The sequence below is a fragment of the Anser brachyrhynchus genome, assembly GCF_964034855.1.
Source record: "Anser brachyrhynchus genome assembly, chromosome: 2".
NCBI lineage: Eukaryota > Metazoa > Chordata > Aves > Anseriformes > Anatidae > Anser > Anser brachyrhynchus.
This window is the reverse complement of record NC_137695.1, coordinates 43,770,705-43,797,293: the sequence shown is the minus strand read 5'-3', so window position 1 is coordinate 43,797,293 and position 26,589 is coordinate 43,770,705. Positions and strand designations below refer to the sequence as shown.

The following is a 26,589-nucleotide window of genomic DNA, read 5'->3' as shown; positions in this document are numbered from 1 at the left end:
GTGTGAATGTTTCTTAGACTGGATGCTATACTTGTAGAAGGCATGTCATTTCACTTGAGTAATGTGACATGAAAAGTGAAACTTGAATGTTTCTTGGTAACCATAAATTGGTCATGGGATCCCTTTAAAAATGCAGTTAAAAAGAAAAGCAATGTAAACAATAGGCTCTGTTCTGGAAATTTGGACTTGTATCATCCACTTGGTTTGCCTCTTCAAGGTCTTTGCTGTGACTAAGAGGAGACAAGTTCATTTTTGAGCAAAGAGGAGTTTAAAATTCTCATTAGAACTCTGGAAATCAGACGGTTATAAGTCGAGGATTAAGTATCATAGGATTTGCAGTAAAATCATGAGTATATATATCCAACAGTAGTTTGCAGAACCTGAATACCTTTAGCTTAGAAAATGTGTATGCTTGCACCCAATTTAGCTGCTGATTTGTGAAACAGTTGTTTCTATTACATTCCATTAGTAATCTAATGGAATCCTATGTTGTAGGGCACAATTTAGCTCAGCAAATTCAGATTCAAATGGTGATTACCATTTTCTCACTATTTTTTGTTTAATAGCTGCAAGGTGTATTATTTCATGTACTATAATGTGGGCTAAGTCCCCAACTCTTTACTAGAGCCTTACACAGGTAAATTGCAGTTGAAATCAAGGCTCTTTTCCCTTCCTTCTTTCTGACCCCTCTGCTTTGCCTTTCTCTTTCAAAGACTGTGCCTGAGGCCCAACACAGATGTGCTGGGAGTTAGGAGTGGGCTATCACCCACTTTCCAGAGGATGTCTTCCTCCTCAGGCTCCACAGAGTATCTTTTGGAGACTAAAACTGTGTGTAAAGGTTAATAGACTTGCTTAACATACAGAGCTGTTGTTAGACCCATCATCCTAAGGACCTGGCAGAAAAAAAAGTAACCTAAAGTTCAGTGTTTCCTTTGCAATGATCTTTGAGGAATTCTATGAAAAGTCATGGAAGCACTGGTAATTGCTTGTCTGTGCAAACGTGTCAAAACTGGTGCTGATGGAGTTACCAAAAAATAAGCCTTTACACAGCTCTGGTTTTAGCAGAGACTGGAGAGTGCACCTGAGGAAAAAGAGGAGTTAGTGAGCTCTCTTGCTCCGACATCTTTGGGAGATTTCTGGAGAAAAAAAAAAGTACTAGTATCTGTGCTCTGCAAGAGATGATAATCTCCCATATAGTTTTTTTCAGATCTTATCCTCTTTTTCATAGAAACAAAACACCATTGACATACATGGAGATGGTAGCATCTGAACATGAGCCAGCAGTGTGCCTGGGTGGCCAAAAGGACCAATGGCATCCTGGTCTGTATCAGAAATCGTGTAGTCAGCAGGACCAGGGAAGTGATCATCCCTTGGTACACAGCACTGGTGAGACTGCACCTCCAGTAATGTGTTCAGTTTTGGGCCCCTCACTATAAAGAAGGATATTGAGTTGTTTGAGTGTGTGCAAAGAGCAATGAAGCTGGTGAAGGGACTAGAAACCAAGCATTACAAGGAGTGACTGAGGGAACTGGGGTTGTTTAGTTTGGAGAAGAGGAGGCTGAGGGGAGATCTCATCGCTTTCTACAACTAGGCTGCAGTGAGGAGGGTGTCAAGCTCTTTTCTCAGGTGACCAGTGATGGAACATGAGGAAGCAGTCTCAAGTTGCACCAGGGAAGGTTTAGACTGGACACGGGGAATAATTTCTTCATGGAAAGGGTGGTCAGCCATTAGAATGGACTTCCCAGGGCAGTGATGGGGTCCTTGTCCCTGGAGATATTTAAGATACTTGTGGATGTGACACGAAGGGATATAGTTTAGTGATGGGAATTGGTAGGGCAGGTTGATGGTTGAACTTGATGATCTTGATGATCTTGGAGGTTTTTTCCAACCTAAATGCTTCTGTGATCTCCAGGAGATGGGGAGACTGAGTTTTTCTGTGTTTATATTAAGTTCTGGTTAGTACTGTATGGAGCTGTTTGTACATAAAAGATTGGAATTTTAATCCAAAAATAGTCCCTGTTCTGTATGCCTGAAGACCTGGTCTCTTCCCATTCCTTAATACATGATGTTTTGGCTCTTGTAAAGTTGGCCTACTAGCTTGTGTTTTCAGAGAGGGACCTCTAAGACTTTAAAGCTGCAATTTCTATGCAATGCTCCTGCTGTGGTATGCTGGGAATCATGAGGTTCAGAACTGAGCTTTCTGATGTAGAGGATTTTCTCTCTTTGCTTGATGAAGATGGAATATTGTTTACCTGCTAGTTCTGTATCTTTCCCACAAGAACATATGTGCCTCTTCTAGAACAATGTGCAAAAGTTCTGTTCATCAAAATACTGCTCCTTTGGATTAAAAATAGAAGCAACTTTGGAAATAATTTGGTGTATCATTTATGTCATCAGTTATGGGAAGCCTGAGGTTTCATCTTATGCTAGAATTTGATTTCATTTGTAATTGTCCTGGTTTCAGTTAGGAAAACCACTGGGTTAAACCACAACAGTAATATCTGTCCTAACAAGTGAAAGTCAACTGAATAGCTACTCTGAGTTATCATGGGAGTGACAGGGTTTCTTTCAGCCAACGGGCCCTGAAGATCTCCACCTTTCCAGGCAACATTGTTCTTCTATATCCTCCTGGAGATGAGACACTGTAATGATGATAAGCATGATGAGTGTCAGACTGTCCTGAAATCTTCTGGAAACTTGGTTGTTTGTTTAGACCTGTGAAAAAGCTCCCTTCCATCTGCGCTTTGCAACTGGAGAAAAAAGCAAAGCAGATGGTAAAGTTGTTTTGGGCATAAAATTTTCTCCTACATACATCCTTACCCATCCAACATCTTCACTGGAGCTTTGGCTCAAAAAGACCATCCAAGGCAATGCTGCCTGGCTTCATAGATTGTAGCTATTCTATGGCAAGCTCATACAGATTCTGTCTGTAACCCAGGTAATTCAGATGTGGTAGTTACCACTTCTCCTTTCAGCGCTATACTGATTCAAAGGTCTGTTCTCTTGGTATCTCCTAATGTCTCACTTTCATCTTTATCCTCACGTTGATTAAAAGTGGAGTCCTGATCTCAGCGTATGAAATCTATACATGAAATAGATACGCAGTTGCCTCTGTTGTCCAGTGTTGTATAAGCATCTGGAAAGTGCTTTCAGAAGTAATGTAAAGGAGGGAGTAGTCATGTGTTTATGCAACACATCAGGAGAGTACGTCTCATGGATAAGGTGAGGGAGGCGATCACCATTGGAGAAGTGAATACACAGGATAATACAGCAAGTTAACAGGTGGCTGAGGTCACTTAATAAGATAAGGACAGAAAAGAGAAGAGCAGGTGTGTGATATTGATAAGAATCTCAAAAGGTTTTGTCTTTGTGGAGGTGGGGTCAGTGAAGCTTTGCAAAAGACATGGAGGACTGTGATAGAACTGGCTGGTGGGAAGGGTCAGCATAAAAATATGGGAAATTACATTATGGAAAAAAGGGGGAGCTTGAGCGCTGATGTGCAGGGAGATGTTTTCAGCTAAGAAAAGTGCTTATTATCTCACTTTATTTCTGTTTATCCAGCTGTATCATGTTCTCGGACAGAACTGTATTTTCCTCCCAGTTTGGAAAGTGCCTTGCATGCTTTTGTATGCTACAGAAAGCAGCAGATACACAGTAATAGCCAGCTGTATGGTATGCAGTACCAGTCTAGGTGTAAAGTAACACAAGCAATTTGCTTGTGATGTTTCCAAAGATGTTTCCACCAAAATCTAGGATTTTTGTACATGTGGAAAGGACACGTGATTTTTTTCTTACATTCACTAAATAATCAACAATGAACAAATATTTTGTAGTTTATGATTTAGTTGCCCAGGCCTTGTCTAATACAGAGCTTTTTGTCGTACAGTTGGTATTTGCAAACAGGATGTGCTCCAGAAGAAAAAGAATGCTGTCTTGGTGGATGGGGTCATCCTAAATGGTCCAATAATGGACTCAAAAGCAGGAGAGAAGTTTGTGGAAGAGGCCTGTAAGATTATAATGGAAGAAGTGATCCAGAAAGCTAATGATGTCACGGAAAAGGTAAAGCCTTTACTGGGTTGTTGAAAAGTTGTAGCAGCAGTAATGAATAATAAATCATTTTTTTTCTAAGCTGCATTTTACTGCACTTTAAGGAGCCTCAAACTTGCTTCTATGTTATGCCTTTAAAGTCAGAAATAAAAAGATAGCCTTCCAAATTAAAAAAAAAAAAGTCATAGTATAAAACCTTTCAATAACATAGCTAACATATGTATTCGCCAGAAAATGATATATATATATATTTTTTATCTCAGAGTGCAATGGTCACTTTCTTTGACAGGACAAATGGGTGCAGTGTTTTCCCTGTTTGGGGTACAGGGAGTTATTTATTTGCACCTCAGGGGCACTGGTGTTAGAGAAGAAGGAATAATGGATGCTGTATCACTGTGGAAGGGCAACGTTATCAAGTTGCTCTGGGTTTCACAGGACCCATCCTTTAAGAGGGTGTATTGGAAGAGAAGCTGCAAATGAAGCATGCTTGCCTTTGGGCATGCACTGACTGCTCTCACCCCTCAGCAGAACAGCATCTGAAAGAGCTATGATTGCAAATCCCTAGCTAAAGGCAGAATTTTACCTGTAGGCCTCTTGTTCCTAGTGAGGATACATGAGCCATGAACAAGTGAGGTGGGTTTTTAGACTTGTGGATGACTTTTCGCATCCCAGCATTCCAAGAGGCACACCTTTTCCTCCTTCCAGCTTTCCTCACTCTAATTTTTATGGTCAAGATATGTCTGAGTCACAAAAAATCCTGAGATCCCATGAGACCAGCTTAGCAGACATACTATCTGGTGGTGTGCTGCACTCCAATGGGCAGTTCTGGAAAACAGTGCTGAACACGGTGCTTACCTGGTACCTTTATGAGTTCCTTTTAGCTAACCCGTTCACTGCTGGTGTCTCCCTCCTACCTATCATTAGGTTTGTGAATGGCGGTCCCCGGAAACACTGAAGAAGATTCTTGATCTGGAAATGAGAGACACTGGAGAATCTCATCAGAAACTCTTGCAGCTCTGCCAGGATGTTATACAATACAGCGTCAAAACCAGTAGGAATGCAATTTCTAGTGTTGTCTAGTTTTGTTGTATGCTAACCTAGGAAGACAGGATAATGCTTATAAAGTTCTGTTATCTTCCAGAAAAACTAGGGATTTAAATGTTTGCTTTCTACTTGTCTCTACAAGCATGCAAATATTTGGTTGGGTTTCAGTCATTTGACTGAATGCTAGTCACCATAGGTGTCTATGATTTACTAAAAGGTATAATCAAAGGAAGCTAATCAAAAGCTAATTCCTGTAATGCTGTTGTTGTTCATGGTAGATTCTGTCCTTTTGAAGTCTTGTGAAAATTGCCTAGACAGGTATGATATAACAGTCTAACAAAGTAGATAGGAGAAAAACCTTTGTATGTAATTTCATGATGAGTGGAGTCACCCTTGCACAAATAAGGATGCATTCTTAGTGATGATTATCCTGCATTTACTATTGCTTTCTATGGAGCAATAGTCTTATAGGATGTTAATTTGCCGATAGGCAGTAATTCCTGTTCCAGACGCTGTGAGAAGAAGAGCCTGCAGTGTTTTAGAGACAGTGCATGACATCTCTGCAAGATTAGTTCTCTACAGCTAACCTTTCGGCAGCATGTGAAGTACAATTCAATCTTAGCAAAAAAGGGATGAATAACATCTGTTCAGGAAATAGTGCGCTGTATCAGAAGCTCAGAATTTCAGATGTGGCACATCTTAGAATGTATATTGGAAAGTGAGAAGGATGTATGATATAATAGCCGTGCATTTCCAGGGCACGTTCCCTGCTACAGTCACTATTGCTACAGTAAGTAAAACCATAAAATAATGTTGAAGGTGAACCTATGCCTTTGAAAACCATAGAAAAATACTAGTACTGATCTAAAGGGACAGTGCACTAATAATATGCAGATATCATTACTGAGTTAATGGAAGGCATTCTGTTTATCTCACTTTTGTAAATTGACTTCAAATTTTCATTTGTTGCACTGTCACTTTGGAAAGAATATTAAATATGAAAAAATTGCTGTGCAAATAGTTTTTAATCTAAGTATAAACATTTATTGAAGCCTCAGCTCTAATATGTGTAGAGCCATACAGTTTACCTGATTTTGCATGTAGAAGTACTATGCAGTGGATTAAAATTTAGGTGGTGACTCCATTGCCAAAATGACTTGCTAATATATTCAGCAATAATGTAGTATTTTTTTCTCATAATTTAGTTATGTCTCAGTGTTCTGAGGCAGGTAAACAATTTCTCTCAACTTCTCATTCTAAGTCTGCAGCAAGGTTTTCCAGACTGTTACACTGCCTCCCTATATCAACACTGACTCTCTGGTGGGAGCACAGGCACAGCTGCCTGGGATCGGCAGGCTCCTGTATTCTACTGCTTAGCAAAACGTCTCTGAATGTCCATCGTAGCCTCTAGAGACCGCTGTTAAAGACCACTGTGCACACTCTGTTGTCAGTCCCTTCTTTTTTGATTTATAAAACTTGTGAATAACCCACATTCATTCTGCGCACTATTTACGTCCCTCAAACCTTGTTTTGGGACCTGAAAAGGCTTGTGAATTTTACTTTCAAGGTTTGTCTAAACTGAAAAAAGGACAGTATGTCCATAAAATACTGAGAATGATGGAAAGAACTGTGGTTTGCAGTGATCAGCATTCAGCTGAGAGAGCCTGTGATATATTCTCTTTTCATGTACATTCTGTCACTGCTTGCTTTTCATCTATATTTTCAGGTCATCCAAGATTTTTCAATCAGCTGTATGCTGGAATAGATTATTATTCATTAGTGGCTCGTTTCATTACCGAAGCATTGAACCCAAGTGTGTAAGTGTAGCTTTTTGTACTCTTTATGATGAATCTAGCATGCTTCTTGAAGTAACAGCTTCCTCCCCCACCTGCGTGTCATTTTCTGTTTTCAGTGTTTTTCAGTGTTACAGAGGAGGAGGTAGGAATTGTGCAGGAATTTGGGAAAGAATACAGTCTGGATTGGCTGAATAGCTCACCAGAAAGTTGGCTGAGCTGATGATTTTCCTAGTTTGTGAATTGGGGCATAAGACGAGAGATCTTTTTTCCAACACTTTTAAACCTAGACTTTTTTTTTCTTACTTAGTGCATAAAAATATAAAAATGAATTAATCAAACTTACTCAGTTGTTTGCTTCCTTTTGAAGCACACTGCACAGAGCTGAATGCAGATGATTACCTGTCTACTATTTACTTGCAGATATAAAGCCTAAACAAAAATGTGATTGCTGCTTGCAATAGATCATTATAGCTGAAGTTTAAGCATTGTGACCTATGTTAAAATCAAACTGTTGTATTTGAGAGTGGAACTGTCAATGTGGTGCTGTCAGGAACTAAACAATTGCTCTGCTGTGTCAGATCCATAGTGTTTTTAGTTTAGAGTTTTACTGCTGATGGTGGTCAGCTTCTGATAAAAGAAACCTCTAATTTTAGCAAGATTCTGTAGCATGAGTTGTGTAATCTTAACACCAATCATTATGCTTTTATTTTTGTTCAGATACACATATGAAGTATCCCCTGTGTTTCTGTTAGTGGAAGAGACAGTCATCAAGAAAATGATTGAATTCATAGGCTGGGAAGAAGGTGATGGCATATTTAATCCAGGTAAGAACAATTCAGATTTTCAGGATGAGCAATGATAAATCATCTACTACAGTAATTCAGTGGACGTTTGATTTGTGTAGGATATTTGAAAACGTGCAAAATTCAGTGGTACGCAGATGAAACTATTACATCCAGGCTCATTTTAGGTGTTTCTACTAATATGTGAGTCTGATCAGCATCTAAATGAAAACTGTTCTAAATATAATTGTGTGGAAATGCTTGCAACTGAAGCCCTTCCTGAACTTCATAACAACAATACCAACAGCTTAATTGGACTGAGTCACTGGTTGACAGACGGAGCTGATGTAGTTGCTAGACACCAACCAGTGGTGCCTGGAGGCACTAAGTGTGTGTATCCTGGGTATCACATGTGGGAGCCAGAGTTTGTTTTAGTGGGTTTGTCATGAGTTCAATTTCTTTGAGTTTTGGTAGTTTTTTGAAACGTTACAAATAGGCCAATCAAACAAATATTTCTTACGCTTCTTGATAGGCCACAGTTTTCAAATGTTCTGAAAAGCAGCATTCCAATCCAATATATGGAAATAATTAAGTGTAATGATATTATTCTACAGGTTATTCAAATACTAAGTTATGTTGGATGTGAAGCTTTCACATCTAAGTTGGGGGTGGGAAAATAAATTAAATGAGGAAATGAATTTAGTGTCAACCCTTCAAAAACAAAACAACAAGGCCAGGAATTCTGTCCTACGTGCAAGTAGTAGAAAAATAAATAAAATAAAATCCCCTGGAATATCTGTGGAAAAAATGTATTAATATGTTTTTTTGTTAGATTTGATGTGTACTTTCAGTAGAATCCTTGCTTTTAATGCAGAATTGCTTAATTCAAACTTACCAAGATACTACCAATAGCTAAACAAATCGTACTTTTTAATGCTAGTTTTATGTAAGGTTTTTCTTATTTTGTATTTGTTCTTTTAAGTAAATAAAACCTGTCCAAATCATACCTTGCAGATCTTTCAGATCTGACTCACTGTGGATTTTATTTTTTCTCCTTTTTCTCCTCATAATACTCTGGCTGCCTGACAGATCTAGGCTCTGTTAAGTACAGCCACAGTTGAGCTCGGTATAGGCAGCTGAGTTGGTGCTGCTTTGGTGTATATCAGAAGGCCCTGTTGCAGGGTATTCTCTGCCAGGGAGGGCCGTTTAAGTACAGTTCTTACTTCTTTAGGAAATAACTCCAATAAGTATTCAAACAAGCTGTTTCCATTCATGCTGAAGAGCCCACAGTTCTTATATCTGTAGGTTTTTGGGGAGGAATTAAGTTATTATGGGTGCATACTAACTCTGGTTTATTTTCTGCCTAATAGGTCAAGCACTCAGACACCAGAAATGTGCTAGAATTATGGTTAATATGATACTTGTATTTCTCTTTCGGCAGGTGGCTCTGTTTCTAATATGTATGCTATGAACTTAGCAAGATACAAATTTTGTCCTGAGATAAAAGAAAAAGGGCTTTCAGGTTTGCCAAGACTAGTCCTGTTCACTTCGGAAGAGGTAAAAACAAAAAAGCTTTTGTATTCATTTTAGAGCTTCTAACAATGAACTTTATTTTTCAATGGCTGCAAAATTATATTTGCCTATCTGATGGAGCCCTGGTGCAATGAGCTTGTTATCAGCGAATGATATGAAATATCGAAGCTATATGGAGAAGTCGGATGATAAATTTCCCTGCAGAAGCTCTCTTGTCAGACCACAACAACAAATGCTTGTGTTCTTGGGAACAGCTGATAAAAGAAAAGGTTGTACCTGGGGCAAACCTGAAGATGAATGCATGTGGGATGTTATGGAGGTCTGCAGCTTTTGATTTCCCACAGCATAAAGTCTGGCAGGAACCATGTGTAGGTTTCAAACGTCAAAGCTTTTTCTTGCAAGTTTAATTTGTACTGAGCTGAGCTCTCATGAACCTGTGAAATGGCTCTCTGCAGCTCCCACTATACCCTGTATCTGAACACAGATTCTTTGTGGTAGAAAACCAAACCTACCATAAAGTATTTTGGCAAACCCTGCTGGATCTTTAGACAGCTCTTTTTTAAATAATGAAAAAATGTGGCAAGTCTAAAGGTTTTTGAGTAATATCTGCCCTTGGGAAATAGGGTTATGTTCATACATTTATTCTGAAGGTAATTTTTTTTAAAGGTTCTTTTCTCTCACCTGTCCCTCCAATTTTAAGTTTATGATTGGATTAGTGCAGAAGTATTATTACAGACTCCACTGTATAAAATTCCCAGTGGTAGTGAGGACCTTGTTGTATTAGGAAGTATATAGTTACTGGCAAAATTTTAGCTCTTAAGTTTTTTATGCCCCAAACAGTTTGCAGGGTAAGTAGGCAAGAGATGATTATATTGAAGAGACCTGAGGGACACAAGCATTGTGTAAGCTGCCCAAGACAACACATTTTGAAAATGAATCCAAATGTCCTAAATAAAAATGTCTTAAAGTTGTATTTTTTGTCATTTTTTTTCTTTCTGAAAAATGTGTATATGAAAATGACATGCCAGTTCATGCTTAATTCATCACATTTCATCTTCAAAATAGCTCAAGAGGAAAAAATGAAGTTGGGGTTCAAACCCTTTATTTTAATGCTTCTGAAATGAAGCATGGAGAATTTTCATCATGAACTAACATTTGATTTAATTGCAAAATTTAAATAAAAGTACACTCTACAAACAAATTTAATTTACTTGGGTATTTTTGCTTTACCAGGAAGATGAAAACCATAAAACACAGAATTGACCAGAAAAAATAAATTAAGTTACTTGTGAGGCAATGGTCTTGATCTGCTATACTTTGCTTGATTCACAAAAGCATGTTGTCTTTAGTACTCAGTAATCGTTTGCTATAACACTGCCGTTTTAAGCAGCTAGATATTATGACTGTTGTCTAAGATCTCTAGTATTTATTCTTCATTATGAGGGAGGAAATGTACATATTCATGTATCCTTATTTTAGATTCATCTGTACTGAGTCCAAGTTACGTTACCTTTTGGAAGTTAGCTTAGTTCAGATACGTCGTATTATTGCAATTATATTCAATAAATGGCCAACACTGAAAAGTACGCAAGTGCTCATATCACACTCTTCAATTATTATTTGCTTTTATCTTGAGGTTTCTTTTGTTTAGCATTTTACCGTTGTTCTTCAGAAGTACCTGGAGGGTATAGACCTGTTTTTCACTGTGCAAGCAAGTGGTTATAAAAAAGATTCTGGAAAAGTTACATCCGGTGTTTAGCTTTAAAAGTGGGTAAGGCAAATAGTGTTGACATGGGGAAGCCATGAGGCTGTAATGAACAGAGTATTGATAAGGAGTTAAAACACAAACACACTGTCAACTCAAGGCACTCATGTTGTTTCAGGGCTTGGCTTCAACACTGTGTTGAAATGAAATGATTTTTGCCTTGAGTTGCCAAGTCCCACAGTTCCAGTCTGGCACTTGGCAGACTGAAAGAGTTGCCTTGCTGTAGAGCAGGGGAATGCATGGATTTGTCACTGAGTTAATTTTATGTGACCTGAGGCTATGTATTCTGTGTATGTTTGTGGATAATCTGAAGGTGTATGTTTGATGTGTGGCCCACTGAAGGTCCTCAAAAGCTCTGTTTGGCCTTCAACAACAATGTTGCTCATTCCTGCAAGTAAAATGCTAAGCTACTTAAAATTGGGGCCAAATAATGTGACCATGCTACTACTCCATAGTTCTTTTGCTGGACAACTACAGCGATTCCTCTTGAGATAGTGTTAGCAGTAGAGAAATTAATTCCCACTTTCTTGAGGCATGATTAGTGTTTCTGTAACACCTGAACACAGCTGTAGTTGTAGAACACAGCCCACATTTTGATTATTTTTCACTATTTGAATTCCATTTCGACTTTTTTTCTAACCCAAGAACTTTTTACATTGATCTGAAACGTAGGAATTTGCAAACTTTGAGGCAATTGAGGGTACAAGTGTATGTGTAAACAGTTGAAACATACATGCTGATATGAGCAATTTTTTGGATGTAATGAAACCAAATTCCTCCCCAATGCAACTTGATCATGAAAGTAATAAAGTGGGAGAACACAACATTAACACACCGTGTTGTCCCCTGTTGAAATTACAACAGGCAAAAATGAGTAATAAAACAGTCTCATAAAAATGTAATTGCTTTATGCAATCATGTTTCTAGGAAACTCTTCAAAATCAAGAAAATCCAAATCTATTTTCTGTTTTAATGAACACAGTGGCTAAGTACCTTATCTTTGTAAATGTTATTAGGAAAAGAAAACTGTCTAGCTGTAGTTAAAAGACTACAGGAGCACATCTTAAATGCACTGTTTTGGTTTGATCTTGTGCCTAAAGGCATTCACTTCTCACTCCTAATGGCTACCAATTGAATATGTCCAAACAAAACTACAGAAGACACGGCAAGAGAAATCTGAACTCACGGTATTAAAAATTATTACTTGATATTATGTATATAATCTAGGTACAAAAAATATCTTTTATCTGGGTATTCCTTTCTCTTTGGAGAGGGCACTACGAACAAATGAACTAGTTGATGCTGTGACTAGAGCTGCTAAATGTTCTCTGGTGTGTGTGTGTGTATATATATATATATATATATATATATTGACGTGGAATAATTTAGTGTGGTAGTATCTGGTCATGGTAGTGAAAAAAGGAAATTCTTGTATGTATTCAAACAATATAACTGAAAGATTATTCATCAAAGGAAGTATATTCCAAGTCTACGTTGTAATATGTCTTGTCCCTTTTCTGTCCTACTGTAGACCTACCAAATTTTTTCAGGTCTTCAGTAGGACAAAAGGAGGAACAGAAGCATTTGAGAAACAGTGTATCTTGCAACCTGTTTTGTTTTGGTATTCCCTTTATTCTGCTCCATCCTTCTGCTCTTTCGTATAATCTCTGATGTGCTCAAGCCTCTTATCTTTCTCCCATACCATTTTTTATATTAAAATACTTGATTTAATGATTGCTTCTTTACTAGTACACTGATTTTGCAGACCTATAGCTTTCTGAATGTGAAGCAGTCTTATTATACCAAGTGGTTCATACCTTTCATTTGAACCAAATGGACAGAAATCAGTGATAGAGGCTTGTATTTTAAATTATTCACTAACTTGTTGAAAGCATCTCCAAACTTCTACTGAGCAACACACAGCTACAATCATTATTGCCATTATCGATATAATTTAAGACTAATCATCTTCCTATGTATCTTGTTATTGAAAGTCTAAATAAATGAGTCCTAAAGGCTTTGTGGATGTGTCATGTTACAAAACCAGGAGTTCTTAGAACTACCAGATAGTATCAGGTAGTATTTTTGTATGCCTGTATTTAAAAAGTGGGCGATGATGGGGGAAAACCTTTTTGTCAAAAAGAAAAAGAGGCCTTTGAGATCATCTGTCTCATCAAAATCAGCATGACAGGCTTTAATACCCCTAATATATTCATACCCACACATTAAAATGTTGTACATTTTTCATAATTATGTTCTGCAGTAACTGCATTTATGTGAACTCTCTGGAAGAAAATGGAATTAATTATCCACCTGGCTTCACCTCCTGTATGAAAAGCAACAATTCTAGACATCTTCACAGTTGCTGGTCTATGGGTTATTTAACTCTTCAGTAATAGTGTTAAAAAAAGAAAAAAACACCTTTTTTTTTTTTTTTGAGAAGTGATAATCCAAGGCTTGGGTGATCTTTATTCTGAGAAGAGAACTGTATAGTCCTATGAGATGCTGATATTCTCAAAACTGACTCCACTGACATGAGTGGGTAGGCATTTGTCATGCTGCAGGTTGTTCAGAGTAGTTTTGATATTTAATAATGAGTTCAGATTAAGAAGGTTATTGCATTTTGAATTCCCAGGCAACTCTTGAAGATGGATTAAGCTGTGTGAGATCAGCATACTGTTATTTTGGAATAAGACAAAATACTCTTATGCTGGAACAGCAGTATACACAACAGAACAGGTCTTAGCTTATAAGGGTGAATGTTGGAAAGATGGTAACATAAAAGCTTGACTATTTGTTAAACAGAAAAAAAATGTACAAAGTACAGTGTGGACAGTGAGCACAAGTATCCTTTTCACATGAGTCATTTTACCTCTTTCTGATTGAATAAAAACCAATTTCTAACATCCTTTGGTCAGGTGAAGGGACGTCTTTTACTGTCACGTTACAGGCTTCATACACTAATGCCCTTTATTCAGTGCAAAGTGAGAAGTGCACTGTGTGTTTGTGTACTCATCTGCATTCATTTACAGACATTTCTGTGACAAGACCTAGCTAAAATTCTTTGCTGAAATAATAATTAGTGGAAACATAGATAGGTCCAAACTGGAACTTCTTGCAAAATCCATGTTGATTTATGTGCCAAGTCCCATGTAGATTCTGCTTGCTTTCATAATGGCTTCCAAGATCCAAATTTACGTGGACAACCTTGGTCTAAACACCAAGATTCTCAGTTCTTTTTCCAGAGATAGGAATTTGAAAGCTTTGCAAGTCCTGACTGTACCAGCTCTAAAAAGTTGGTAGGTCCTGGGACTTGAACTCCTTGAGTCTATGAGAACAGAATTGCTGGATCAGACCAAAGGTCAGTTTAGCGTAGCATCCTGTCTCTGGCAGTGGCCAACAGCTGATGCTGAGAAAATATATTGAAAAATTGGAATTATGAAGTGGTATAGGCTTTAGGCATTGCTGTATACATCCTAATTAAGAGTACAGTTTACAAGGAGTGGTGCTTTTGGACTTTCAGACCTATAGGTTGCCTCTAGGCTGTTGAGTTCAATAGCCTTTGGACCTTTCTTCTTGTGCATTTGCCTTTTATACCTATTGATACTCTTAATTCTGTTCAATTAAAACAATAATTCTTTCCTGATGACATTACAACCTTTTTATTTTTCGTTCTAATGGAGAATCAGCTTAAAAAAATGTGTATGTAATAGAGCTTTTTATTTTTAAGCTCGCATTTGAAACACAGATTATTTATTTTCCTGCTCTTTAGTGTGACATTAATTGTGAAGTATATGTCTTTTTGCTGCATAGCTTTGTCAATCTGCTTTTTGTGTTAGATTATACTGTTATCATGACTGTTATATGCTGATATTAAATTAATTTCAGTGTCGCCGATTCCTATACTAAGGAATTTTTCATTCTTTTTACTTGTTTACTCATTCTCTTTTGCATGCTCTTTCTTTTACAGTGTCATTACTCCATGAAGAAGGCAGCCTCTTTTCTGGGTATTGGTACAGAGAATGTTTACTTCATCAAAACAGATGAAAGGTAAGCAAGCAAAAGCCATGGCTGTGATCTCTGAGTCTTTTAAAATGCAGTAGTGCTGTACTAACCAACCTATTTGAATGTAACTGAAAAAGTTTTAAATCTGTGTCCCTTAGAGGTAAGATGATACCTGAGGAACTGGAGAAACAAGTCCAGCGGGCCAGGAAAGAGGTGAGAGGGGGAGAGAAAGCATGAAGGAGAGAGGAGGAGTGCATGCAGACTGTGTGCTTGTGTCTGAGTGAAAGGAAGGAAAACTAAGAGTGAGTGAAATCTTAAAAATAGGACAGTTGATGTACCAGTGTTTTTCTTGCAGGTGTAATCCAGCTGCCCCAAACTTGTGGAGCAAGCCAAGGCTCTTAGGTGTTACACTGTTCTGGGGAGTAAAATTCCACAGGGTGTTTACTATTAATGAAAACCCTGAGTACAATGCTGCTCTGAAGTATTTAGCACATTTCTTCTATACCTAGGATTTATTTTGCCTTTAATCCTTTTTCAAATGAAATGAATGCAGTATCTGCTTTCCTTAAAAGGCAAATGAAAACTGTAGTTTTTTCTGTTATTACAGCAGCTATTGCTTTAGTCTCTGCAGTAAGCAAGAGCTATAAGATAAGGCTTTTAGTCTCTGAAACTATCACACATGCTGAAAATGCTAAATTTCATCCTTTCTAGTGCTGCAGGAAGAGTGTAGAGATTCCATTCTGCCTCTTTTCCCACAGGGACTTGGCCAAGCAGAAAGTGAAAGAGCACCGTTTGGAAATGTACTGATGTGTGTATTTGGACAACATTAACGTACATTCCGACGTTCTGTAAGATAGGACTTACTATAGTCAATACAATTTACTTTAGAGAACTTGGAGGACTAAATGTGACTTAAAAGGCACATTGCATCTTCTTTTGACTTGATTAGGTCACCTCATTTCCAGTTTTTGCATGACAACAGTAGGATTCAGAGCTCAGCCCTTAGTCCATGATCTGGGAATACTAATCAGCTAGTGCAACGTCCATAGTGTGGACATTGACTACCATGAGGTCCTACTTTGGGAACTATTGTGGCTGACAGAAAAGGCATGGCAGCGCTGTTGTGTTATGCACTGGCGTGGTCACAGTAGCTTTCACTAAAACGCTCCTTAGATACATCTGCCAAACAACCATCTCCCCTTGGAGTTTCATGTTAGGTATAATAAGTAATGATATATGGTGTCCCTAATTACTTAGGAAACTCTTGCTTACCTCTCTTTGTACTTTGCCTTATCCATGGAAGACAATCTGTACTTCACTCATTGGAGTGATCCACGGGAAAAAAAAAAGAACTGAAATATGAAGCAAGAGAAAGCAAGCAGGAGAATGAGATCTGTGCTCTGCAAAAACAGATTTTTTGTTTGTTGGTGTAATAAATTTGGTTGTTATTTAAAAAAGATTACCTGTCATTTATGTTAACAATAAAAAAGTCAGCCTCAGTACAGTACTCTGCAATTTAAAACCAATGTTCTGTATTAAAATGCTCCACTTACAGGAGTGTTACCTTTGAGAAACACTTACTATTTCACTTGCCTTTTAATGGAAGTTAAAGGCATCCTGGAAGTTTTCCATCTCACCTGAGCTTCAGTAACTGTGTCCTTGATAAAGTGCTATTTTATAACTTTTTACAGAAGGACACTTCAGTGAATTACAGTGTTATTCTAATGACTCTTAAACAACAGAGGATGCATTCGTAGAATCACAGAACCATAGAATGATAGTATTCACTAGTGATAGGAGCACAAAATGTTCACTGACTGTGAACGGCAAGAGTCTTAGACTTGTTTTTTGAGGATCTAGTCAAGAAAATCTATTTAATTTTATTGGCAAAAAGAATAAAAACGTGATTCTCTTCTTTGCAGAAAGGTGTAATGGTAACAATAATCTTTTGAATTTGTAGAGATCCTAGACTTGTCCCCCTATTCAGTCATGTTACCTTCTGGCAGCTGAGGAAGCTTTGTCATTGTGATGTAGCTGTGGGAGAAAAATGGTGAGAATACTAACAGAAACTGTTAAGTGTAGCAGATAAGTCTTTGCTTCACTCAGAAGTGGTTCGTACTTGAGCTTCAGGCTGGTTTGTAAGTTTGATTGACTTTTTTTTTTGTAGTTTGTAGTAAGAATGACCATGCAGTGAATTACAGGCTGGTAATTCTTTCTGAATGTATGGTATGAATTTAAATTTATTCCAAGTCTACTTTTCACTGCTTTAGCAATTTGTAAGGAAATTAAAAAAAAAAAAATCATAATTGTGCACCATCCTAACAGTCCTCTACACTGTTAAAGAAATATAAAACCATCAGAATGCAGAAGTGAATCAAGCCTGCCTGTCTCTGTAGTAGATTTTAAAAGTAGCAACACTTAAAAAAGAGGACAGCTAAGGAGATCAGATTTCAGCTGAACTGAAGCACTATAAAAGACTTGCACGTAGAGTTTGATTTTTCAGCTGGTGTCTGATTTCAGTGAAGCTACAGTATGTTACATCAGCATAGAGACTTATGTTGAGAGATTTAATTCACTGCAAATGAATCCAGGGATCCAAGATTATTCAATTTAGTAACAACTTTAGTGCCTCTTCAGTAGCGGCATTGTCATGCTGCAGACCGAATGCTGAAACAAGCAGAACAGTAACTTCAGCATGTGTTTACCAGCACGTGAGATTGGTCAGTCATTGCTAGGGCTGACACTGTCAATGTCATAAAGTCAGTCCAAACCCTACCAATTCTTTTCATTACTTTGGTTTCTGCTCATGTGTACACTCAGGCATATACATGTGCAAGGGTAGGTGCAAGCTGGTATATTTGACCTGCTCTGCTATTGGAGTTGCACACCTGGTATTGGTTGAATGGGAATGCAATGAGCAAAGCCATTAAAGCCAAAATGGATGTCTTGTGATAATTGTCTGAGGCTGCAACCTGACAACGGTCAGAATTGCACTTGGCTGTAGACCAGGCATTTGGGTCAGGTAGCGATAACTGTCCCAGTTGTGGTGTATGCCAGTGCTGCCCAAGGCAAATCATGTTCCCTAACTGAAGGTTCCTCTTCCCTCAGCAAAGAGCCATAGGCATTGTAGAGGGAATGAAGGTGGAGTCCCTAGAGGGGTGAGTCATGTCCCTGACGGGTAGCCTGCTGGCTGAACTAATAGCTTGATTTGTGTTTGGCAGAATGGCAGCAAATATAGTAGTAAAATGGGGAAGACTGAGAAATGAAAATGAGTATACAAAGAGATGTCAAATATCTAGAGTGCTTTCATCTTGGCAAAACTAGCATCTGTCAAAACAGTCTGAAGCTGGTGAAGTCTGCCCTGTGATGGTGTTAGCTGGAAATGCCTTTTTTTTTTTTTTTTAATAGTCAGCACTTTTAAATGCAGTATCTTCTACATGAGGCTCTCAGTGCTGGGAAACTAAAATGTAGACTGTCACATTTCTGTCCTACTTTCCAAGACCTTGTTATACTTCAACTCTCCAAATATACTGGAGGAAATGAGCAGTGTGAATGACAATTTTTTGTTTTGAATCCTATTGCAGGGGTCAGCACCATTTCTTGTCTGTGCTACTGCAGGCACAACAGTGCTGGGAGCATTTGATCCTCTGGATGAAATTGCTGATATCTGTGAAAAGCATGGCCTCTGGCTTCATGTAGACGTGAGTTTGTATACTGTGTAGTTTTCGTTAGCATTGTTGTTTTTTTTTCTTAATAATTGATATTTTTCTTTGACTGTTAATGTTTCTGTGTAATAATAAGTTGCGCTTTAATATATATATACTTTTCGCATAGAGAGCAGAAATACTTCCTGATTTTCTCTGTTTCATGGGCTGAAAAACAGCAAATAATTTGCTTGTGACAAGCAGTCAAAACTTTCTTGTCATTGTCAGGTTATATTTCAAAATGATTTTAAAATCAATTTCCTGTTCCTTCTTGCTACTGCAAAAGTGCTTCAAGGATGATTATATACAACTAGGATTTCAGATTATTTCCACAGTCTATTGGAGAATGGACATGTTAGAATTGCGGTGCATGGTTCATAGGGGTTAAAATAAAGGTATGCTTCTGGCTCAACCAACAATAAATTATTCCGTTTCATATTTACAGGTTAGTTTCCTGTAGGTCCCCTGAAGTTTTCCTAAATGGTTCAAAAATTTTTCTTGACTTTTATTTTCTTTATAATTTTAGCTTTAGCTTTAAAAATCCACTCATGAGCCTTTTTGGAATAATCACTGAGTCCTTTTATTACCTGGACTAGTTAGCTGTAAATGTATTTTTCTAAAACTAGGTCTCTTCATATTTTCTAAAACTGGATTCTCTTTATAGTGATAATGCCACAAACCCAGAATGGCTGTGCAAAAATCCATGGAACAATGAGAGAATCTGGAGCAACATTAATAGAGATTTTTAGACCTGCTTTAAATTTTTAAAGTGTTTGTTTAATGTTGAGTATTTAAAGAAAAATCACATAGACAAGGATGTGTGTTTCAAATAAAAATGGCTCAGACACTAATAAATAAAGTTTCTGCATGTGTGATTCAAAATTTCATTTTCTTGGAGGCAAAAATGCAAAATTCAGCCCTAGTATTTAAAGTGCCTGCAGAACTTCCTCGTGGTTTTATGCTGGTGAGGATGACCCAGCAGATGTTCAGCAGGAGTGTAACATTCACATTAGGTGCTAGTGTCTTGTACATCTGTTTGCAGTGTATTTAAAGTCTGTGTTGGATCTGAGGTTTGCTGAATAGACACTGCTGGAGCCATCTCCAACAACTGTAGGATGATGAGTAGTCTCCTAACCCACTCCCTGCAGCTGAATAACTTCGGTTAGGTGGGATGAACCTGGGCAGTACTCTGAACTATATTTCATAAGCAGTTGCTAGTGTTTTGTAAATAATTACATTTCTTCTTCCAACTTTACCTCATGTTAAGCTAGGGTAAATATGTCAGTGAATATCTTAAAGTTAATTTTCTGTTTTCACAGTGACTGTAGCTGTCAGATATTAATTGATTGCTGGTAGAATAACAAATGTACAATCATAAATTGGGTAGTTTTTGGTCTAGAAGACTAATCTTTCTATTAAGATGTGGTTCATGTTATGAACCTCTCAATGAATTCTCAACCTTGATTGGTTCTTAGGAGTTCTATCAGTACATTTTCCATTTTTTTCTTTCACCCTCTGTTGAACTGTCAAAAGTTGAGTGCATGGATGTTTTATTTTCGTTTAAAGTTTCTGACTATTTATATGGGAGCAGGGTATGCGGAAGAGACTGGAACCTTTGCGTGTAAGTGATATCAGGCATATGTATATATAAAAATGTGATATGGTAAAATGAGCAGACTGTAATTCATAATGTGACCTTTTTATCTCACTGCACCATTAAAAATAGGTTTACTGGAATAATAATGGGAAAAGTACAGTGAGATCAGAAATAGTGTATAAGAAACAGTGAAGAGTTTGAGATTTTTTTTTCTTTGCCTTCAAGCATGCCTACTTACTTCTAGCCTTGTAGGCAATAACAGTGTTTGAAATCTTTGAGGATCTGCATTCCTCTGAAAGGTCTGATTTCCAGCTGAATGATTCTTACAGCAAGTGAGTACTACTTTTTGGGCCTGCTGTAGCTTAGGAGGAAAAAAAAAAACCAGTACTATTAAAACAATCATTTAAAAACGTGGAAAGCTGTAATTTAGGACTAACATTGGTGGGAATCAGTATTATCTACTGCAAATGATCTCAAGAACAGTTTATACAGTTATTACATGAAAGTCTGTGATGTTACTTCCAGTTTTACACTGATGTATCTCATTTCAGAATATTTTCTGATACCAAAAATTGATATGTTTGCCTTAGGGAGGCTTTTCATTAAGTGTGAAATGATAAAGCTCATGATTTGTAGGAAGGGTGAATGTGAGAACATCAACATAAAATTAGCAGGCTTCAGGAAGTTAAATTTCATTGGAGTCAGAAATTGCAGATAAGTTCTCACATGGAGACAAAGCTGAAGAGGAAAAGGGACTTAAGGAAAAAGTTGCTTCAAGACAATACCAATAAGATGAAACTATCTCAGCAGTCAAGCCACTCAACAGCCGGTGCAGTAACCATATTTTGTGCACATTACAGTATTCCTACACTGGTTATGGCAATCAAACCTTCTTTCTCTAGTCTTGTGCAAGGAGGAGAAGCAGTTCACTTTACTGTGTCTTGCCAATAACTCATAGGAAATTCTCATCAGAAAGCCTGCCAAGCTGCAACAGTGGCAGTGAGTGAAAACCTGGCTGGAAAATCATACTTGGAGAGCAGTTATCAATGGTTCACTGCTGAAAGGGGAGAATATTTTGAGTAGAAATCAGGAGAGGTCTATCCTAGGTTAGAAGTTACCCAGTATCTTCATTAATAACTTGGGTGAAAAAAAAGTCCACTGACTAAATTTGAAGATGACATCAAGATGACACAAAACTGCAAGAATTAGTGGGAGGACAGGATTAGAAGATGGAGATCTTGACAGTTTAAAGAAAAAAGTGGAAAAACTAGGCTGTAGTTCAATAAAGATAGTGCTCTAGGTTTAAGCTCCAATAATCAGTTGCACAAACATCTGGGAAATGTTGGCTAGATAGCAGATCCACAGAAAAAGATGCGGGCTTTGCAGTGCATCACAGATCATCAGTCTTAAGCCTTTGCAGTTGGGATAAGCATCTTGACAGCTTCTTTGACTAAAGATACATAAAATAATTCTTTCTGCTTGGTGCTTCATCTGCCTTATCCAGACTGTGTCCAAATAAAAAGCTGCATATGAAGGAGGTTAGGGACCTACAGGATAAAGATTAGAAAGGAGTAGAGCAGTGAAGATAAATGGAATCATATCTAGAAGTTATGACCAATGAAGAAAGATTAAAAGCAGTGATGTTACTTAAACTAGAAAAGATAGACTATATGCAGTGCTCTACAGATACTTTAAAAACTGCTACAAGGAGAAAAGAAAGAATGTGTTTTCTATGGCCATTGCAGATACGACAAGGGGTAACACTGTCTAGGACTGACATTTCAATCTGTAGGGTTGTTATTGTTAAACACAAATTAGGTGGCTAAGTTTTGCAGCCTCCATCATTAGAGCTATTTAAAAACAGACAAAGCCAGTGATTCTTGGTATCCTTAGGTGCCTTCTCATTCACCTTTGGTTTTTGCCAGCCCTGGATCTCTAAGCACTTGGTCTGTGAACTGAGTAAAGAAGCACGGAGCACAAATTCATCTTGTGGTACTGTGGCTCCAGGAGAGATTGGGAGGTGGTAGAGATGCCTGGACCTATTGTACCTCTCTTCAAGATACCTAGCAATAGTTTTTAAAATGAAGGCAGACAGAAGTACCAATAGTGCTGTGTAGGCAGCAATTGCACCTTATCTTTCACTTTGATATTAATCCCAAAATGTGTGTGTTCTTTGGTTAATAATCTCTACAAATGTTTGACAAGAATGATATAGGTATGGCTGATCCTGCCTTTGGGGGTCGCACGCAGGTGAGATGAACGCTTGAGTGCCTTTCTAGTCCTATTTTTTCAGAATAGTGTGAAATGTCAATTATTCCAATACTGACAGCTTTGGATGCAAGTTTTTACAAGATTTATTGTCTGCCAGTGCATTGCTTATGAATTGTAAAAACTGGGGAATAATTTAATGACTACTTTGACTATATTATAGAATGAGAAGAGCAAAATCTGGCTATAAAGAGGAAGATCAAGTTGATTGTCCTTCAGTAACATGGCTAGTTTGGGCTAGCTGGGGAATCCAGTTTCAAGTCTTGGTTCTGCCACAGGCTTACTGTGAAATTTGAGGCAAATAATTTCCTTTCTTAGGTTCCAGATGTAGATTGAGCAGCAGCCTTTTTCTCAGCACGAATGTTTTGAGCATGACAAAATATGATGTGGTGTTTGTGTACTGCATTAATGAGAATGATAAGTGTTAGGACAAGTTTTTAACAGTTCATTTCCATTGTGAGCTTTTACTATTCCTGTCTCCCAGAAATAGCAGATTTTTTTCCTAATATATGGCCTATGAAGCAAAAACTGATGCTAAATTCATAGATCAGCTCTCACAGCTGTTTTGTTTGTTTTCAAGAAAAAAACATAAACAACTCCCCCCACCTTCCCCCTCCCCCCCCAAACCAAACCAAAACAACAACAACAAAAAAACCCACAACCAACAACCAGAACACCTAAACCCCAAAGGCAAGCAAGCATGATCTCACTGTCCTTAGATCAGGAATCTTCACAGCAGTGATTTCTTCCTCAGTAATCCAAAATATATGAACCTTTTCTATGATATGCTGAGTCCAGGTGTTTTTGGACTGATGCCTCTTCTGCATCTCTGAGGAGCCTTGCTCATTTCACAGGGAACTTTCTTTTGTAGATTCTGTCTGTATGAATGCTGAAAAACCTTTTTTCATATTTAATAATATTTTCTCAAATGCAATGTGTGACATGTATTCTGTTTTTGTTGTGTGCTCTCGCCGCACCACCCTGACCCCATGGATAAACATTGCTTGAGAAATGAAGATTTACTGCAGCTAGTGGGTGATGTCTGGTCCTTGCTGAATTCATAGACGAGTCACCTTCCCTAACTTAAGGCGACCAGAAATCAAACTTGTGTAATTTATGCTTATTGTCTGCTCTCCTTTTGTAGTGCATGGAGAGAGACATCTGCAGAAGGTGTCACTCAGAGACAGGTATCTAAAATAGATAAGAGGATACTTGATAAAGAATGTCAGTGGAGAGCTGCTCACTACGGAGAATGCATCACTGATGCTTAGACCACACAGCTAGCTCTTAGATGACCTGAGATGGATGTGGTGAATGCTACACCATTTTAACATCAGTGAGATTGCTGGTCACAGAAATGCTGCTATTACCTACTCACTGACTTCACTTTTTGTATCAAAACTCCACGGAGTATCTGAGCCTGGGCTTTGTAATTGGCAGAGATTATCATTTTCTCTTCCTTTGTGAGAATTTCTCACAAAGCAAACAGTTAGGAGGAGGAATGTGTACAAAGTGGGTCTTTTGACTCTCATTGCTTAGATTTAGACTGGAGGAACGGAACCACCTTTTATGGCCTGGTTATGCAGAAGCCCTTCAATTCATGCCATTGCTTACACAGAAGTGAAAATGTAGCTTGTGGTTCACATAATGACACAAACCCTTGGCTCCTCTATTTTAGGCATGGTCTCAGGCAACCACCTTTGTTTTGGTAGATGATGCTAAAAGCAAAATTTAGTCCACTGACCATGTAGTAAACTAAATTTCTAATGAGATAAAAACAGTGTCGGTAATCATTGATTGAAGCATTATCAGAGAGCACCAAAAACTTTATACAAATAACACTGTCTTGGTTTTGTAATTTTTCCAATAGGCTTCTTGGGGTGGCTCGGCTTTGATATCAAGGAAGCATTGCAGACTTCTTCATGGCATCCACAGGTAAGTCAGTTTTAGTTTACGGGCAAACTTACAGGGACTGAGATGGACAAACCTCCATGAGAGCTGTATTTTGTAGAATGCATATTGTCATTAATTGGAGAGATTGCTAATCTAATGGGTATGTGGAAAAATTGGAAAAACTGATTTATCTGCTTGGATTGCATTTGGGCATTTTTGCCTCTCGTACCAATGATTATAGGTGCAATTCCTATGCCCTCTCCCTTTTCTCCTTTTATGAATTTTGTAGGGCTGATTCTGTTGCTTGGAATCCCCATAAAATGCTGTTGGCTGGAATCCAGTGCTGTGCTCTTCTGGTGAAAGACAACTCTGTAAGTCCTTCTGTCTTTTTTTTTTTTTCTGTCTCGTTTTTTTAATGCGGTAGACTGTCGTTGCTGTAATGGGGAAGTGGCGATAAGAAAACAGCTGAGTCAGTTTTACTACACTGTGGTGCAAAAGCTGTATGACACTGTTTTGAATTTCACCAAGAAATTAGTAAAGGATGACTAAGAGTAGGGCCAAACTGATCCAAGTCACTATACACATCATTGGTCAAAGTCTGCAGCTGGTACCCTTCCTAGTTTGCTTCTGTATATGATTTACATTCAGAGTTGAGTATTTTGTCACCTGGGTCTCTAGCAGTTTATACACTAAGATCATCCAAGTCCCCAGAATAGCTGCCATCCACTGGGACTGCAGCAGCACTGCATCTCTGTTTAAAGAATGCCATGTAGGCAGAGCTACTTTTTACATCACCTTGCATGGGTGTACCAAGGTGAGAAAGGAGTTGAGGTGCATGCAGCCAAAGATGCTGAGCCTTCTTTCCTCACTGTACTAATTTTTTCCTCATTACTGGGATGATTGGGACTTTCCAAAAAACATGGGTAGTGAAAAAATCTAGCAAGCAAACAACAAAGCTCTGATGTCAAGTGGCACAAAAGAGGCTTGAGTCTGCATTGTGATTGAAGTCCCTGTTTATATCTTTATGGAATTCTTCTATCTTAATAAAGGATCTAGTAAGAGGTTAATTATTTAAAGCACCATTGCAGACTCAGCCCTGCAAAAGCTGATGTCCATTATCTAGCGTCAGGGTGAGTTTTATCTTAGTTCATCAATGACTGAACATTGTGAGGATATAGAGTCCCTGAGGTTTGCATCACTGTTTTGTGGCCATGGATTGTAAATCACTTTTATAAGTCTCTGTCAAAACAGCTGATGGATTCCATTCAGCTGCTAGTGGTTAGCTGTCCGTGTAGCTGGTTACTAACTCCTGGTAGTAAGAACTAATGAGGACTGAAGAGCATAGATGCTAATCAGTGCTCCCTTGGAGCAGATCACTCCAAATCATGGGTGAGATGTGGCAGGGTAGCAAGGAGAAGTGTGCTTCCTCGTTTCCTTAGACTAGAGTCTGTGGGATTAAAGAGGATTACAGGTTCCAGAACTACCTGTCCATCATTTTACCTTTATTCCAGGATGAAAAACAAGCAGAATTAAGTTATTGACTAAGGTTAATGTAGTCTCTAAATTGCAGGCTTGGGAAGAATTCAGTGCTGTGTTTGTAACTAATTGGGCCCAGTACGTAGATGTAGCCTCAGGTAATGATTAGACTACTTTTGCTGCATACTGGAAACTTCTCCGGAAGAGATAGGAAAGAAACAGAGAGGAATGAAATATTCTAGCTGCCTTGGCATTTAGAGTCGCTTTACAAACACTGTTCCAACTTCAGGGCTCTCGCTCCTTCCATGGAGAGTGATGGCTGGTAGAGCAATCCTATTCCACTTCCAGATCACAGCTATGCAATGTTGTGCCAGAAATACTTGTAGAGAACAATTCTAGGAAGTTGATCAGTAATATTTTTGTGTTTTCACCTCTCATACAACCAGATCCAGTTGTACAGTGAGACATGTTCTAGAAAATAGAACACTTTTCTGCATGGGGAGGAGAGGGTGTTTTAGTCAGGGTTTAGTTCCTAGAAAACTGGCAGTTACGCATTTTGTGATTGTGTCAGTGCAGACCTTATGCAAACAGAAACATGTCCAAACTTGGGTACTTTCTTTAGCTTTTTGAAAAAGGTAGAATATAAGTCTTTAAGGAAAAAAAAAATCAAATAAATATT

The 26,589-nt window shown here is 38.1% G+C and overlaps 1 protein-coding gene across 3 annotated transcripts in view; it reads left to right on the top strand.

Moving 5' to 3' along the window:
• Positions 1–26,589, top strand: part of GADL1 (glutamate decarboxylase like 1) — an 84,708-nt gene that overhangs the window by 8,965 nt on the left and 49,154 nt on the right. For all 3 annotated transcript variants that reach the window (XM_080581001.1, XM_080581003.1, XM_080581002.1), the window contains exons 2-11: positions 3,887–4,059; positions 4,972–5,098; positions 6,818–6,908; positions 7,605–7,711; positions 9,111–9,226; positions 14,938–15,017; positions 15,131–15,185; positions 18,557–18,673; positions 24,412–24,476; positions 24,724–24,805. In XM_080581001.1, the coding sequence (XP_080437127.1) occupies positions 3,887–4,059; positions 4,972–5,098; positions 6,818–6,908; positions 7,605–7,711; positions 9,111–9,226; positions 14,938–15,017; positions 15,131–15,185; positions 18,557–18,673; positions 24,412–24,476; positions 24,724–24,805 (1,013 nt within the window). The remainder of the gene's footprint in view (positions 1–3,886; positions 4,060–4,971; positions 5,099–6,817; positions 6,909–7,604; positions 7,712–9,110; positions 9,227–14,937; positions 15,018–15,130; positions 15,186–18,556; positions 18,674–24,411; positions 24,477–24,723; positions 24,806–26,589) is intronic.